This window comes from Pseudophryne corroboree, chromosome 4 (genome assembly GCF_028390025.1).
Source record: "Pseudophryne corroboree isolate aPseCor3 chromosome 4, aPseCor3.hap2, whole genome shotgun sequence".
Classification (NCBI taxonomy): domain Eukaryota; kingdom Metazoa; phylum Chordata; class Amphibia; order Anura; family Myobatrachidae; genus Pseudophryne; species Pseudophryne corroboree.
Genome location: NC_086447.1, coordinates 405,746,815 through 405,765,472, shown reverse-complemented (window position 1 = coordinate 405,765,472; position 18,658 = coordinate 405,746,815). Strand labels below are relative to the sequence as shown.

The window sequence follows — 18,658 nt, the reverse complement described above, 5'->3', positions numbered from 1 at the left end:
TGTTGGCTTTCTAAGGAAGATGTTCAGAAACACAGTAAAAAAAAAAAAATTTTTAACCAGGTGACCTCATCTAGTAAAAATTACATATTAGATAAACGTTGACTTAAATAATAATAGCAAATACACTGTGTTGTTAAAAATGCATTACTTTCCTTTTGATGCACTGAAAAAGCTATAATATAATCATTGTATGAGGTAACATTTGTTATTACAGCAATCAGAAATAGGCTAGTGAAAGAAAGAAATTTGCAGGATATATCAATTTTGTACAATACACATATTGAGGCAGTTTTTAAGTGGTGTAACGATTATTGATTGAGTCAAACAGAGAAAATGGGACACTTAGGTTGTACAGTATCAAACATTGTTAACAATTTGCACATTCTGAAATAGAGTTCAACTGCATGTAATAGCATTCTTTATAAGAGTGGAATGGAATAGACTTCATTAAAAATAACGTATCTGATAAATTTCATTGGCAATTTTACAATGTCTAATTGTGTAGGATATAAACAACATTAGCAAGGAAAATTAATGGTGTATGATTTGCCAAAATCACCGGTTGTGGTATTTTGGGTTGTCTGCAATGTATTAGAGTTAGACTCACTGGAAAATGAGAGATTTTTCCATTATCTGAATACAAACACAAGGGGTGTGGTATAAAAGATAGACAGTGTCTAGTTAGACAGTCAATAGATAGACATCATATGTTAGACAGACATTAGGTCGACAGGGTCAAAAGGTCGACAGGGTCAAAAGGTCCACATGAAAATGGTTGCCATAAAAAAGGTAGACACCATGTTTTTTGCATTTTTGTGGTTTGTGTGGATAGTTTTGTCATCTGGGACCCCCAATTCTAGAAAGGCATACCCTCGCGGTGCTCACTACGTTCGCCACGCTTCGGGTTCGGTGGCTCGCTGCGCTCGCCACAAGGTTTATAACCAACTCTATGCCGACATGGATAGAGAAGGTATGAAATACATGTTAAATTGAAAAAAAAAATGTCTGTCTTTTTATGTCGACCATTTTCACATCGACCTTTTGACCCTGTCAACCTTTTGTATGGTCTACCTTTTTCATGTCGACCTTTTGACCCTGTCGACCTGTCTGTCTCACATATGGTGTCTATCTATTGACTAACTAGACACTGTCTATCTATCAACCGGATACCGGCTGGTGATACTGCTCAATATCAATGGAGTATTGCTTTATTTGTAAATTAATTAATGGGGCACTAATATTTTTAAGTAGGGCCATATGAGTTACTGTACTGAGTAAATACTAGTAAATACTGAATAATGATGAAAGCACTAATTATATTATACACTTGTGCACCAGCAGTGTCAACATGCACGTGATTAGATAATTAATTATAATAGCCCTAGTAAACAAAAATATATATTGGCTTATTCAATACATTATATAATAATATATAATATTGGCTTCATAAATAAATAAAAAATAATAATATTCAGTATAAAATGTTAAGAAAAATACTTTTACTAAATAACAATTTATTGTAGTGACCCTTTAATTTAGTATTAATTATTACCATTTTAATACATATGTACAAGAGTTTGGCTTCACAACTACAAATTGACACAGATCACAAGTGTTTTGTACTTTATCCCTCTTATCCACTGGATATTAAATCATGTGGTATGGAAGCCAAAATAGGCAGAAATTTGTTGCAAGTTGGAACTCTAACATTTCACCCATGTATGCATAGTGGAACAAAAATGAACATGTACAATGGGGGTAATTCCAAGTTGATCGCAGCAGGAAATTTTTTAGCAGTTGGGCAAAACCATGTGCACTGCAAGGGAAGCCAAATATAACATGTGCAGGGAGAGTTAGATTTGGGTGGGTTGTTTTGTTTCTGTGCAGGGTAAATAATGTCTGCTTTATTGTTACACTGCAATTTAGATTGCATATTGAACACACCACACCCAAATCTATCTGTCTCTGCACATGTTATATCTTCCTCCCCTGCAGTGCACATGGTTTTGCCCAACTGCTAACAAAGTTCCTGCTGCGATCAACTCAGAATTACCCCCAATACTTGAAAAGGAAATTCTAGCTAGCACATTTTTTAGCAATGTGTTTCATATGCATTTATCGCATAACATTACATTACACAAAAACAAAGGGAAAACACAAAATAGTTTGTCTTTATTCAATTAAATTTTTGTATTTGAGAATGTTAAAAGTAAATTTCTGTACTGTATATTTATGGAAAAACATTTTGAAAAAATAAGAAGGGCGGACATCATCAAAGCAAGATTTTAATCACATGGCATATCAGTATATATAGATTTTTAACAATATGGATTCTTATAAAAAGTGTAAAAGTCATCAAAATTAGGATTAAGTTCAAGTGACAGAGGACAGAAGCATAAAAACAGAGGTATGCAAATCATCATCTGGCAGAGGACATCTCTGTGACTGTCCAACTTACATTTAGGTATAGCTTTACTAAAGCTTTTAAAACAGACAAGTGGTGGTGTTGACCATAGGAACCAGATTCTATCATTTTTCTAATTCATTCTAGAAAATGAAAGACAGAATCTTATGCTCTGGGTAACAACCCCAATTGTCTGTTTAGAAACTTGAGTAAATCTACCCCTAAATCTTTATTATGTAGACATGATTTCAATTGCATATTCTGTTTTATTCTTACTCTTCCTGAACACTCTGCATTTAACGTTACTTTTAAAAGTATGTTTTTTTTCAATATGGCTGAAGTATAGTTCACAGTTTGATCCATACCACATTATTTCCTCATCTTCTACTAGTAAGTAGAATTCATTTTTGAATACCTTAACAGTAACATATTATTATGCCTGAAAATTATTTGTCACACGCACAACAGATACAACATCTATAAACCAAGTGCACTGAACCATGATGAAGAGCCTAGATGTAATTCATTCTCAACTTTCTTTTCACTTACAGTACATATTCAGTTGAATTATCAGGTTTAAAGTTGCAAAACTCTTTGTCTATCAAAATGTACCCTTAGCTCTTACTGTCAATAAGAAATACAGTGTTATTATATTTTGAATCACAAATACTCAAATGGCTGTAACTTCCTCAGTTATCTACTCTATGGTCAGGGACAATTCATTAACTATATTTTGGATTATTCATGTGCCCCTTCCATGGCTAGATACAACTCACATAAAGCAAATTCAAATGCTTAATCATTCTTACTTATAAAAGCTATTGTCTTATTTTTTGCTGCTTTAAACTTGAGTTAGAGAAATACAGTTTTGAATTGCAGACAGCACATAACGTCAATATCAATTTCCAGTCAAATCTTGTTCAAGCCTCTTCATTGGGGAGGTGGCTGGGATCCAGGAAGCTGTTCTACTCTCCAAGGATTGCAGAAGAACTCTTCCACACATTCCAGGACAGTAGGCAAGAGTAATGCATAAATCATAGCACAATAAAAAAATACTGAAGAATACAAGTATTTTAAAATAATTGTGGCATAGCAAAAGAAAGAGTCTTTATAGAGCAAGTATTAAGAAGCCATTATGCTGAATTGTCCAGACACAATCACACTGGTTCTCTTGTGGCCATAGTGAGCAATACATCGCAACATTTGAAAGCGCTATAATAGTACTAACATAGACACTGCTACACTGACCAAAGTTCATGATTAAATGATAAATAGACTTTAAATTTAAAGGTAACTTAATTATCTATGCTTTCTTTTGAGACTATTTATTAATTAGCAGGATATATCCCTGAAGACAGATGTTTTTCGGAGAAGTTGTACTCGCATATAAAAAGTATCCACCAAATGTATTTACAGGGAACCACAGCAGATATCAGAGATATCTACTTCAGTTTCCAGTTTTTGCTTGCAAAAGCAGCCTCAATAGGTTCAAAGGTGTGCTGCTTTTTAGCCAAATTTACTAAGCTTTAGAATACCATGCATTCCAGGACATGGCCCCATTAGCTAACACCATCTAATACTGGCTTTAGCCTAGTGTAGACTATGGGCTACATATCACAAAAAGTAAAAGGAGAGTGATCCCTAGCATGTGGTCAGCAGATACCTTCACTTTTACGCACCACAGGGATGGCCTTCTTTGAGAGCCCTTCACCCTGTGGGTGTATTCTAATACATTTGAACAAAGCCTATTTTCTTATTTCTACAAACACCGGCAATAAGAAATTAGAATTATCAGGTCTAAGACTCGATGATTAATAAATATGCCCCTTAGTCACTATAAATCCTTACACCACACAGCTTTTCTGCAGTAATGTCCTATTCAGTGTGTGCAAAACAAGATTATTTTTGTTGCACATTTTCACAGTGACAAGCTGTATTTTCTTTCAATTTTAAAAAATGTCTACACATGCTACCCATTTTTTTCAACAATAGGGAACCTCATAGTCTCTGTTTGTAGTCATAAAATTGTAGTGGTCACACAGTGTAGTATTGATTTTTAGTTGATGTATGTTCTTACCTGACCGACAAGCAATGTCCACATCTTTTTCAAAGTCTGTCTGTTAGTGAGAGAAATAAAAAATAAGTATATATGTAACTTTATAAGCAGGCCAAATGCATATAGCATATAACAATATTACAGAAATAGTACTGCTTATTATTTTCATTGCCCATTTAATGAACTATTTAACTGGCTAATATTTTTTCCAAAAAACAATCAGAAATTGTTGGGATTTTTATGATTGAATTAGGTTAGGTTAATAACATACAGTATATTTCAAACAAATCCAACACAATTTAAAAAATATATATATTGTAATAAACATCAATTTGACTATTGATGTCTGCAGGCCCGGGTGTACCCGCTCAGCAAAGGGATGCAGTGCAGGTAGGCGCCAGGCTGGAGAGGTGCTCTGCATCCACACTGCTGTACGACTGATGCTGCCGGCTTCCGCAGTGCCTGTCATACTGTATGACAGGCAGCGGCGCCGGCAGCTGTGTTGAAACCTTGGATTAAAGTGCCGCTCCTCTCTGGCACTACAATGGAGTGACTTAAGATTTAGCAAACCCCCTCCCCTCCTTTCCCCCAGAGCGTGTGTTGTGCCGGTAAGCTCCACCCCCTTATGCCCTGGAGCGCATCATCATACTGCTGCTGTGGCTCTCCTTGCCCCCACAGTCCCACTCCCTTGTCAGCAGCGCAGCCCCCAGCAGTGAATATTAAGATGAAGTGCGCTCTCCTGGACCCCAGTCACAGTGAGTCAGGCAGCGCTGGAGCCAGTAACTCATACTGAGTGTGCGGACGCAGCTCTGAGCTGTGCAACACTTCAGGTCACTGGGTTGGGGGTGGACATGGGGGCGCAAGGATTAGCATAACTACTGATACTGTGTCATCAGTGGTCTCTATGTTCTGTCACTGTTTCAAACACCCCATGTTCTGCCCTAGCCTTTGTGTGATCCCCACTCCATGTTCTGTACTATTCCATACCCCCCATTCTGTCCCAGCCATTGTGTCACCACCACCCCCATCACCCCCCCTGTTCAGTCCTAGCCATTGTGTCACCCCCGTGTTCTGTCACTATTCCCACGGTTTTCTGTCACTGTTTCACGCACACCCCTTCCGCCCAGAGGTAGGGCTAACCACTGAGAAAAGGGATGTAGAGCAGGTAGGTGCCAGGCTGGAGCTCTCCCTGCTCTGCATCCCTGCTTCTCTATACATGACTGTTACTGCCAGCTGCCACTGCACCTATCACACAGGCATACACTTTAACAAAATCAATCAAATGGTCACCCCTCTGCCCGCCTGCCCAACACCCCCCTCCCTCCACACTCTCTCCCTCTGCAGCACCTCATCTTGCTGCTGCGGCCAGCTGCCAGGAAGCCCCCAGAATCCATTTCAGTGCACTACAGGAAATGCACTCTCCTGGCCGCCATGCGCACAGACAGGAGCCAGATACATGGGACGAGAGGGAGGTCGTGGCATCTGTGTCCTCCAGCATGCACCATAATATTAGGCAACAGCAGCAGAGTCATTTGGATTCAGGGAGGTAAGGTCACAAGGGACTCATTGGTTATCATTAGGGGTGCGGATCCCCGGCCCTCTTCTTACTGAGTCACACACCCCTTTTCCTCTCTGTGTTCTGTTCCAACCCTGTGTCTCTCTGCCCCCCAGTTTTCTGACAAAGTCACTGTGTCACCCCCCTCCCGTGTCCTGTCACTGTGTCACTTCCCTCCCGTGTCCTGTCACTGTTTCACCCCCCATGTCCTGTCACTTTGTCACCACCTTGTCCTGTCACTGTGTCACCCCCTGCATGTCCTGTCACTGTGTCACCATCCCGTCACTGTGTCACCCCCCATGTCCCGTCACTGAGTCACCCTAGTGTCCCGCCACTGTGTCACCAAAGTGTACTGTCACTGTGTCACCCAAGTGTCCCGTCACTTTGTCACCCCAGTGTCCTGTCACTCTGTCACCCCCCATGTCTTGTCACTGTGTCACCGCCATGTCCTGTCACAGTATTACCCCCATGTCCTGTCACTGTGTCACCCCCATGTCATGTCACTGTGTCACCCCCTCCCGTGTCCTGTCTGTGTCACCCCCTGGTATCCTGTAACTGTGTCACAACCCCCCATGTCCTGTCACTCTGTCACCCCCATGTCTTGTCACTGTGTTACAAACATCCCTCTGTGATTTGTCCCAGCTCTTGCCTCACCTCCTATCTTCCATCCCAGAATAATAAATTGAATAAGGGGTAACATGAAAAACATGAATAAGGGGCATTATTGTGTGGTGTAATGTGAATAAGGGGCATTATCATGTGGCGTAATGTGAATAAGGGACAACACCGTGTGATGTAACGTGAATAAGGGCCACTACTGTGTGGTGTAATGTGACTAAGAGGCACTACTGTGTGGCATAATTTGAGTTGGTGGTACTAATGTGTGGCCACACCTCTTTCTTGTAAGATCACACACTTTTTTGTGCTGTGAAGTATGGGAGGGAAGGCGCAAATTTATAGTTTGCAGGGGGGCATCGAACACCCTAACACCGGCCATGGATATCTGATATATCGGACCATCAATGATTGGACCATCATGAATTTACATTTTCCCAATGGCTTCTCCTCTGCAGCCACCAGGAGTTCACAGGCAAGGTAACAGCTACTATTTTTTTAATTTCCCTGGTAGTGATCGGCAGCACAGCAGGCACTGGGGGAGGGAACAAGGAAGCAACTAGTGGGCATTTATGACTGGTCGCATAAGATGCATGTCAGGGAAAAGGCTAAGCTGGCGGGGTCGCACCTGATTGGAAGTGGTTAAGGTATAATGTACATTTTAATTGACAACAGTTTTTGTACAATTATACATTTTTTGCTTTCTAGAAATCAAATAAATAACTGTTAACATTACATATCTTTTATAATTGTCCTACAACATATAATACATGCAAATAAAAGTGTCAGATTTATTTTTGGTAACATTGACACAACTTGCTTAAAGCTACTGACTTGAAAACTGATCTGTCTTCTAGAAGAGATTTATACATCATGGATAACAGTTCTGGCATTAATAAACTTTTACTGACTATTTTTTTTACTGTTTTAGTGTAGAGTAAAAGCATTCAACATCTACGTGAAAGCAATTATTCCAGTTTCACTGTAGTGGTCTTAGGGGGATATATATCAAGCATACTAAAGAGAGCAAGTGGGAAGCAATCAAACAGATTATAGCTATCAATTATCTAGTACAGTTTATAGGATGAGAAGCAAAAGGTGATTGATTGCTATGGGCAACTTCTCTATTTTCTGCTCGTGTTTATTAAAAGGTTTGATAAATCTCCCCCTAAGTTATTTATCTGTAAGTCATTAACATACCTCCCAATTGGTGATCACTAAATAGATGCCGTGAGCATGCGCATGGCATATATCAGTGCAAGGAGGGGGGCTGGGGGCTTCCCAGCTGCTCAAGGAGCACTGGCCATGCCCCCAAAATGACAAAAATGGGTGTTATGTAACAAGGCTCCACCCTCTGACATAGGCTCCACCCACCCCACATGATGCTCCACATGAGGCCCCATCCCTTTTCTGCTGTAGTCACACCTCCGGCTCGGCATGTCCCATCTTCCATTAGTACAAAGTTGGGAGGTATGCATTTATATGATGGGTATTGTGCTGTCTGCATAAAAATCAATAGACCAATGGCTAAGAATCATATTTAGACAACATTTGATTAATCTACACTCCATTTACATGCACATTCATGCACATTCTTGTGTTTTAATTGAATATATACAATTGATTGATCCATAACAATTTAATACTTATTTTGTAACACACACTGAACAATTGCATCAAAATCCAATGTAGATGATATACCGTATAATTTATTAACATGAATAAATATATATGTACACCATGTAGATGCATCATTTACATACTGTTTTCTTTGACAGTTACAATGTTTTTGGAAATTCCTTCTTGTTAAAACTATTTATAAAGTAAATAAAATAAAAATTAAGGAAGAGTTACAGAAATAGTAATGTAAAAAATTATAAAGTATAAATTTACAAAATAATTAACAGAATGAACATTGGGGTCAGTTATACATTTCTTTGAACTTCTTAAAGCTGTATGAATTTTTTGCTATTTTGCAATAAATAAGCATTTAATTTTGGATATTTGACATTTTTCCCTCATTTATTTTATTTTCTAAGAATATATCCATTACAGTTGGTGGTTCTGCCTAGTATTTAAATCTGTACCTCTATTAGATAAGGAAGACAAACACCTAATACTAAGACATTTTAAACACAGAAGTGTAAGTAAGATATTTGAATCTGGGAAATGTACATATTCTAATAAGTATGACCTTGTTTTTTTGTGGGATAATATCCAAATGCAAATGTACTGATTATTTTAATTAAATATTGAACCTGAGCAAGTGCTTAAATTAATGTAACTGTTTAAATGTGATAACTACACTACTAAATACTACTTTTGAAACTCTATATTGCTGTATTGGTGTACCATAGCTTTTTGTACAATATCTGCTTGTTTTGATCTGACTCATTTCGCTCAATTGTGGATAGAGGTCAGGGTCGGACTTGCCCACAGGGGAACAGGGGAAACCACCGGTGGGCCCTACTGCTGTGGGCCCTCCTACTCCTCTAGGGATCAAGTTCCAGACTATTCTAGTGCATTGGATTATGCATTATACATATTTTACATTATACTTCACAATAATTTGGTTTATTATATATTTACCAAAGGGCACAGAACATGTAATGGTTAGCCAAACCTCTGTGGTGGCTGGCCACGCCCCCACTGGAACCTGGCTACACCTTTAAGCATGGGCCCCTACAGCAGCATTCCCCCGGTGGGCCCTTCATGCCTCAGTACGACACTGATAGAGGTTGTTACTTAGACGTCCTTAGAGTGGATTTTGGCCCTCATTCCGAGTTGATCGCTCGCTAGCTACTTTTTGCAGCCATGCAAACGTATAGTCGCCACCCACAGGGGAGTGTATTTTTGCTTAGCAAGTGTGCGATCGCATGTGCAGCCGAGTGGGTCAAAAAAGTTTTTTGCAGTTTCTGAGTAGGTCTGAACTTACTCAGCCCTTGCGATCACTTTAGCCTGTCCGGTACCGGAATTGACATCAGACACCCGCCCTGCAAACGCCTGGACATGCCTGCATTTTCCCTACCACTCCCAGAAAATGGTCAGTTGACACCCATAAACGCCCTCTTTCTGTCAATCTCCTTGCGATCGGTTGTGCGAATGGATTCGTCGCTAGAAGCAATGCACAGCAATGATGTTGTTTGTACCCGTACGACGTGCGTGCGCAGTCCGATGCATACGCATGAGTAAAAGTAACCCGATCACTGAGCTGCAAAAATTGACAGCGTGCAATCAACTTGGAATGACCCCCTTTATTCTGAATATTCCTTGATTCTTTGACAGACAGAGTTTGTATAGAGCACATAGGACTAGACAGTATTTTTTTGTTGAGTGATTGTTTGTTTTTTGGTGTTTACTTAAGATACCTATCTCAGGGAAAGAGGTTAGTTAAGTGCAGTTGATATTTATTTTACAATATACTTGTCTCAAGGAGATAGGCATACAGTATATTACTGTACCTATCCATAGGACACTGTTAATGATCTATTAAACTAGAAGTAACCTTGCTCAGTCCAATAGAGAGGACAATTGTTTGTGACATAAATACATGACAAGAAACGTGACACATTATGGAGAGATCACAAATGGGTCATTAACCACCTAACTGAAGGTTTTTTCCAAAACAAATGCACAGCTATTGTTGGGGATTTTTATGAGTGAATCAGGTGAAGAACACGAATTTAACCTTATCCAAAATAATTTTAGTTATAAAGAAAACATTTTTTTTAAATTTGTAAAACAAAAATCACCCCCAAACATCGGAACAACGGTCAGCACCATTGGAACATTGCAAACATCATGACCATCACAACTTTTTATTTTAACAGCGGGGACAGCAGTCAGTTACACAAAGGGGGCTTGGGGAGCTTGATTTACACTACCACAGTGGTGGCTATTATCTGCAGCCACGTATTGGGGGATCCTGTTGTGCTAACCAATCAGCAATGATCAGCAGCATGGCAAATACTGGAGTGATTGTATGGAGAGGTCTCTCTTAGAGTAGCAGCAGAGGGAAGTTTCTCTTCCCTGCAACTGCAAACACAGTGTATCTGACTGTTCACATCCTGTTTGACCAGGTCAGATAAAGCACTTGCTGGTGTGATCGTATCTGATGGGACCATGTTAGGCAATTGGTTAATGGAATGAAATTTCTGCAATGTATGCCAGGTAGTCAGATGTTCAGGAAATATGGATTGAAAGCAGCATGATTTTTTCATACTGCTGGTTAAAATTGGATTTTGGTACTTACAAGATAAATCCTTTTCTTTGAATCCATAGGGGGCACTGGAGTACTCTTGGGATATGGACGGTGCGACAGCAGGGATAGACACATTTAAATATTTAAATGTGTAACCCTCCTCCTCCTCCATATTCCCCAGATGCCTTAGTGTTTTTTTGCTGAGATGAACCAGAGCAAAAGAGAGGATGAACAATGGAGAATTACATATAACATTATAATATAATGGACAACTAGAAAGTTGAAATGAGAACAGATAACAATCACCTTAACCTTTAAACAAGCAGGTGATAATGTGTACTATAAGTATAAAAAGAACCTACCACAATAAAGGTGAAACTGCTCTGGGTGGGCGTCCAGTGCCCCCTATGGATTCAAAGAAAAGGATTTATCTGGTAAGTACCAAAATCCTATTTTCTTTTCTATCCACTAGGGGTCACTGGAGTACTCTTGGGACGTACCAAAGTTTCTCCCTTGGGCGGGAGAGCTGGTTGCCACCTGTAACAGTAGACGGCCAAAGCTAAATGCTGATGCCACAAACACAGAAAATGTGTAAAAGCGCACAAACATGTGCACTGACAACCATGTAACCGCATGGCAAAATTTATATAGTGAACAACCACATGACCTGCTGCCCATGACATTTGTCACAACTGAGGGCTGATGACGGTGACTGGAAGCCTCAGTCATAGGGGTTGACTGGTACCGGAATTTAGGTGGAGAGAGTGGACTCCTAGACATGCGCAAAGTAGTAGTAAGAGAAGCCAGAAGGCGTGACCACGACAACTGAAATAACTTTGAAGGGTTTTTTTAAATAAAAAGTCAAATAAGGTGCACTGAAATAATACTGTCACAGGGGATAAAGAAACATACTGCTGGTTGAGACCAGTAATCCGGAATAAATAAAAGTTCTGTATACGGCTTGGGGACCCAGGTGAGGAATAACGTGATGATGAGGATGATACGTGAAACTGTAAATAATATGAGTGTTCGTGGGTAGACAGAAGATGAAGCTGGGGTTCGCAGGTAAATGAGAAATGAAGCTGGGGTTTGCTGGTAAATAAGAAATGAAGCTAAGGTTCGCTGGAAAATAAGAAATGGAGCTGGGGTTTGCAGGTAATTGAGAAATGTAAATGGAGAGTGGCTGCTGGGAAGCCAGAGTATACACACCACTTAGCACTAGATGCGGGAACACAGAGAAGCAGGCTGCACCACAGGCTGGATACAGGAGATCTGGAATGCACCATAGGAGGAAACCACTGGAGAGTCAGGCTGAGCTGCAGAGAGAGTCCACAAAAGAACTGCACACTGGAGTAGCTGAAGGAAACAGAAGCACTGACAATCTTCTGGGTGTGGATCCAGGATATTTATACCCACAGCTAAGCAGAGATTGGTGGGCAATTAGGCTCCAGCACTGTCAGCACTGCGGATAAGAGGAACAATGTCATGTGATGAAATCCAAAATGGCTGCGCCCATGAACACACACACAGAAGGGGAACAAAGTACTTTAGACATGTAGCATTGGCGGCGGAGGCCGCAACAGCAGAGCTTCACACGCCCAGACGCGCACAGCGGCCACAGGGGCGGCAGAGACACATGGAGGACGTGCATCCAGGATAGGACCTCAGATGCGGCGGTGATGGCCACGGCGGGGCTGAGGGCGCCGCACTTCCGTGAGTACACATACTAAGGTGGATGCTAAAACCAGCGCTGCAGGCCACAACCAAGGTTATAGCCTGGCCCTTGCCAGCTGAGCCAACCTCAGGAGGCACCTAACGGGCAGAAAATGGCGTCTCAGTACCCGGATCGTGACAGCACCCCCCCTTTAGGAGTGGCCCCAGGTCACTTCTTAGGCTTACGTGGGAACCTGGAATGGAACTTTTGGACCAATTTAGGAGCGTAAACATCAGATGCATTCGTCCAGGAACGTTCCTCAGGACCATAGCCCTTCCAATCTATTAGATACTGGAGACGACCCCATCTAATACGAGAATCCAGTATCTTGGCGACTTCATACTCAATGCTGTGTTGAGTCTGGACCTTGGGAGTAGAGGGAAGCGTGGAATGAAACCGATTCAAAACCACTGGCTTAAGGAGAGAAACATGGAATGTTTTAGGCACTTTCAGGAATGGAGGTAGTTGCAGTTTGTAAGCCACCGGGTTGACGACTTGCTCAATCAGGAAAGGACCGATGTAATGTGGAGCAAATTTCATACTCGGAACCCTTAGTCGTAGATTCTTCGTAGATAGCCAAACGCGGTCACCAACTTTAAGGGCAGGAATTGCCCGACGCTTCCTATCTGCAAATCTCTTGTACCTGGAGGAGGCTTTCAACAAAGCTGAACGAACATTCTTCCAGTTATTTGAAAACTGTTGAATCGTGATGTCGGCTGCAGGCACTGAGGTTGCTGGAAGTGGCTGGAACTCAGGAACCTTTGGGTGAAATCCGTAGTTGGTGAAGAATGGCGTGGAGGAAGACGAAGAATGGTACTGATTGTTGTGGCAGAATTCAGCCCATGGGAGAAGTTGAACCCAATCATCTTGGGAAGAGGATACATAGATGCTGAGGAAAGCCTCCAAGTCTTGATTCACCCTCTCAGTCTGCCCATTGGCTTGAGGATGATAAGCTGTAGAGAATTTTAGCTGGACTTGGAGAGCTTGACAAAGACTTTGCCAGAACTTGGCCACAAACTGAACACCTCTATCGGAAATTATCTCCACAGGGAGACCATGTAGTCTGAAGATCTCTTGAATGAAGGCTTGTGCCAACTTTGACGCTGATGGAAAACCAGTGAGAGGAATGAAGTGAGCCATCTTGGTGAACCAGTCCACTACCACCCAGATGGTGTTGAATTTATTACACATAGGGAGATCCATGACGAAATCCATCGAGAGATGAGTCCACGGATGATGAGGAACAGACAAAGGAACCAGTTTCCCAGTAGGTGACTGTTGGGGTACCTTGTGTTGGGCACATTTCGGGCAGGAGGCCACAAATTCAGTAATGTCCTTTTTTAGGGTCAGCCACCACTGTGATCTGGAAACAAATTCTAAGGTCTTGCGTATGCCCGCATGTCCGGCAAAGCGAGAGGAATGTGCCCAATGCAAGAGTTTCCTTCTGAGAGCCGGCTTTACGAAACCTTTCCCTGGCGGGGGCATAGAGTCCATCCTCACTGCAGAGAATGCCACTGGATCGATGATAAAATGCTTGTCAGTAGACTCAGACTCATTTTCTTGCTCCCAGGAGCGGGAAAGGGCATCAGCCTTACGATTTTGTGACCCTGGACAAAACTGTAACTTGAAAACAAATCTAGAGAAGAAAAGTGCCCACCTGGCTTGGCGAGGGTTAAGACATTGGGCGCCTTTTAGGTACAGGAGGTTCTTGTGATCCATCATAATGATGATGGTATGGGAAGCACCCACCAACAAGTACCTCCATTCTTCCACAGCGAGCTTAATCGCCAAAAGTTCTTGATCGCCAATGGCGTAGTTGCGCTCAGCAGGAGAGAACTTTCATGAGAAGAAGCCACAAGGATGTAGATGTCCATCTTTAGCTCTTTGAGACAATACTGCGCCTACTCCAACAGACGAGGCGTCCACCTCAAGGATGAAGGGCGAGCTGGTATCAGGCTGTTTCAAAACCGGAGCAGTGATGAATCTTTGTTTCAACAAATTAAATGCTTGAGTAGCTTCCTCGGGCCATTTAGAAGGGTTCGCACCTTTTCTGGTAAGAGCCGTAATAGGCGCTACAACAGTGGAAAAGTCTCAAAAAAATTTCCTGTAGCAGTTGGCAAACCCTAGGAACCTCTGGATGCCTTTGAGGGTTACAGGAATCAGGCAATCTTGGATCACTTGAAGTTCCTCGGGGTCCATCTCCAGACCGGAACCGGATACAATATACCCCAGGAACGGGATGGATTTGACTTCAAAGACGCACTTTTCCAGCTAACAATACAGATGATTGGTGCAGTGGCAGGACAAAACCTCTTTCACCCAGAACCGATGTTCCTCCAAATCATTCGCGAAGATAAGAATGTCATCGAGATATACCACAACGTAACGATACAGGATGTCTCTGAAAATTTCGTTTACGAAGTGTTGGAAGACCGCTGGAGCGTTGCTGAGTCCGAAGGGCATGACGAGGTACTCGTAATGTCCGTCACGGGTGTTAAAAGCGGTCTTCCACTTGTCCCCCTTTCAGATTCGGATAAGATTATACGCACCATTCAGATCTAACTTGTTGTAGATAGTGGCTCCTCTGACGCGGTCAAACAGCTCGGTGATAAGCGGCAGAGGGTACCGATTCTTCACTGTGATGTCATTCAGACCCCGGTAGTCAATACAAGGTCGCAGGCCACCATCTTTCTTCTTTACGAAGAAGCCTGCGCCAGCTGGTAAAGTCGAAGGCCGGATGAATCCTTTTGCCAGATTTTCCTTGATATAATCCTCCATAGAGTGGGTCTCAGGTGGTGACAATGGATACGTGCATCCATGAGGAGGAGTTTTCCCTGGGATAAGATCAATAGGACAGTCCCATTCTCTATGAGGAGGAAGAATATCGGCTGTAGACTTGCTGAATACATCGGTGAAGTCCAGATATGGAGAAGATGGAACATAAGGAGACTTAGAAGAGGATTTGCATACTGGAAGGACCTTTTGCAGACATGTCTTGGAGCAAGAAGGACCCCATGCCAGGATATGGGTCGTCCTCCAATCAACTTGGGGATTATGCAGCCATGGGAGGCCTAGAACCACAGGATGAGTGGCCCTTGGGATTACCAGGAAAGAATTCATCTCGGTGTGTAAGACCCCTACCTTCAGACAGATAGGTAGGGTCTTGGAGGTAATAACAGCATCAGGAATCCTACTACCGTCCACGGCAGTTAAAGAAATTGGACTTAACAGTCTCTCAGTGGGTAGAGACCACTGCTTAACGAACCTCTCTGTAATGAAATTTCCGGCTGCTCCAGAATCCAATAAGGCTATAAGATTCTTGGTACGCTGAGCCACCAGAAGGGAAATGGAGAGGTTGCAGTCACTTGGAGGAGGAGAGGCATACATTACTCCTAGCCGACCCTCTCCTTGCTGGGCTAGGATTTGGAGTTTCCCGGATGCTCAGGACAGCTGTTAATGAGGTGGGAAGGTGCAGCACAGTATAAGCTTTGGCGGTTAGCTAAGCATCTTCTACGCTCTGCTGGAGACAGTCGTGAATGACCTATCTGCATAGGTTCGTCTTTAGACAGAGATGGCTGACGAGGAGGTGGAGTAGAAGGAGTCTTATGAGCTGTTGACCTGCCTCGTTCTATAGCCCTTTCACGGAAGCGTAGGTCAACCTTGGTGCAGAGCGAGATGAGCTCATTCAGTGTCGAGGGTAAGTCTCTGGTAGCGAGCTCGTCTTTGATGCGTTCTGACAGGCCTAGCCAAAAGGCTGCATAGAGGGCTTCCTCATTCCAGGAGACTTCAGATGCCAATGTCTGGAATTGTACTAAATACTAGCCGACAGTTCACGTCCCCTGATGCAGCCAAAGGATCTCAGAAGAAGCTGACGACACTCGACCTGGCTCATCAAAAATGCATCTGAATGTTGCCACGAAGTCGGAGTAGGACAACAGCAGGGTATCGGATCTTTCCTATAGGGGTGAGGCCCAGTCAATGGAAGAACCACTGAGTAGTGAGATGATGTATGCCACTTTAGTGCGGTCTGTGGGAAAACTGCTGGGCTGTAGCTCAAAGTGGATCTCACACTGGTTCAGGAAACCCCTGCAGGCTTTCGAGTACCCATCATATTTGGCAGGTGTCGGCAAGTGGAGACGTGGAGGAGAAATGGGCATGGTGGGTGGGGACACCACCGGAGCTACTATTGTCGGCACACTGGATGCCCCTGACCTACGGAAGGTAGCTTGAATCTCATCCAGTTGTGAGGAGAGGTCCTGGAGACATTGGATCACATGGCCCTGTGCAGCCTCCTGATGTTCAGGATGGGCTGCCAGTTCTTGCATCGGCCTGGTCCCTTGGACCTGATCTCTAACCGGATCCATTAGGTCACTGCTTACTGTCAGAACTGAGGGCTGATGACGGTGACTGGAAGCCTTAGTCGTAGGGGCTGACTGGTACCGGAATTTAGGTTGAGAGAGTGGACTCCTAGACATGCGCAAGGTAGTAGTATGAGAATCCCGAAGGCGTGACCACGACAACTGAAATAACTTTGAAGGGTTTTATTAAATACAAAGTTAAATAAGGTGCACTGAAATAATACCGTCACAGGGGATAAAGAAACATACTGCTGGTTGAGACCAGTAATCCGGAATAAATAAAAGTTCTGTATATGGCTTGGGGACCCAGGTGAGGAATAACGTGATGATGAGGATGATATGTGAAACTGTAAATAATATGAGTGTTCGTGGGTAAACAGAAGATGAATCTGGGGTTCGCAGGTAAATGAGAAATGAAGCTGGGGTTTGCTGGTAAATAAGAAATGAAGCTGGGGTTCACTGGAAAATAAGAAATGGAGCTGGGGTTCACAGGTAACTGAGAAATGTAAATGGAGAGTGGCTGCTGGGAAGCCAGAGTATACACACCACTTAGCACTAGATGCGGGAACACAGAGAAGCAGGCTGCATACAGGAGAGCTGGAATGCACCGCAGTAGGAAACCAATGGAGTCAGGCTGAGCTGCAGAGATAGTCCACAAAAGAACTGCACACTGGAGTAGCTGAAGGAAACAGATGCACTGACAATCTTCTGGGTGTGGATCCAGGATATTTATACCCACAGCTTAGCAGGGATTGGTGGGCAATTAGGCTCCAGCACTGTCAGCACTGTGGATAGGAGGAACAATGTCATGTGATGAAATCCAACATGGCTGCGCCGATGAACACACACACAGAAGGGGAACAAAGTACTTTAGACATGTAGCAATGGCGGCGGAGGCCGCAACAGCAGAGCTTCACACGCCCAGACGCGCACAGCGGCCACAGGGATGGCAGAGACACATGGAGGACGTTTATCCAGGAGAGGAACTCGGATGCTGCGGTGACGGCCGTGGCGGGGCTGAGGGCGCAGCACTTCCGTGAGTACACATACCAAGGTGGACGCTAAAACCAGCGCTGCAGGCCACAACCAAGGTTAAAGCCTGGCCCTGGCCTGCTGAGCCAACCTCAGGAGGCACCTAACGGGCAGAAATTGGCGTCTCAGTACCCGGATCGTGACAACATTGAAGAGGCTGAAATAGATGCAGGCGGTTTATAGACTAGTATGAAATTAAGCCTGATGAATAGTCAGCTTAATCGGTGTAGCCAAGGTCTGTTTTGAAGCTGGCCAATCTACTGTATCTTGACTGCATAATATTGAACAAACAATGTATCTGTGCACGTACTGTTGATGTTCGGGCTACAACAATGCGAAGCGCCTGAACCCCATTCAAAGTATCTGGAGTTCGTGAACTTTATGAGGTAGCAGGAACCACGATTGATTAATTTATGAAACGAGGATACTACCATAGGTAGAAAAGTGGAATTCGTTTGAAGTTCTGCTCCGTTATCATGAAACACTAGATACAGTTGTTTATATGATAATTCAGAACACACTTTGACAAAGTTACGGCTAGGAAAACTTGTTTCTTATGTGAGAACTTAAAATCCACCTATTGTAAGGGTTCAAAAAGTGAAGACTATAAAAAATCTAAAACTAGATTTAAGTCTTATGGGGTATAAACGGAGGTTGAACTCTAAGGAAATCTTGCAGGAACATATGCGCTGTTGGCAAAAGAGGCAAACGGTGCTGAAAGAA

The 18,658-nt window shown here is 42.9% G+C and overlaps 1 protein-coding gene across 5 annotated transcripts in view; it reads right to left on the bottom strand.

Annotated features, from left to right (window-relative positions):
• ADGRB3 (adhesion G protein-coupled receptor B3) overlaps nt 1-18,658 on the bottom strand; it is a 1,362,616-nt gene that overhangs the window by 76,333 nt on the left and 1,267,625 nt on the right. For all 5 annotated transcript variants that reach the window (XM_063916752.1, XM_063916755.1, XM_063916756.1 and 2 more), the window contains one exon: nt 4,482-4,521. In XM_063916752.1, coding sequence (XP_063772822.1) covers nt 4,482-4,521 — 40 coding nt within the window. The remainder of the gene's footprint in view (nt 1-4,481; nt 4,522-18,658) is intronic.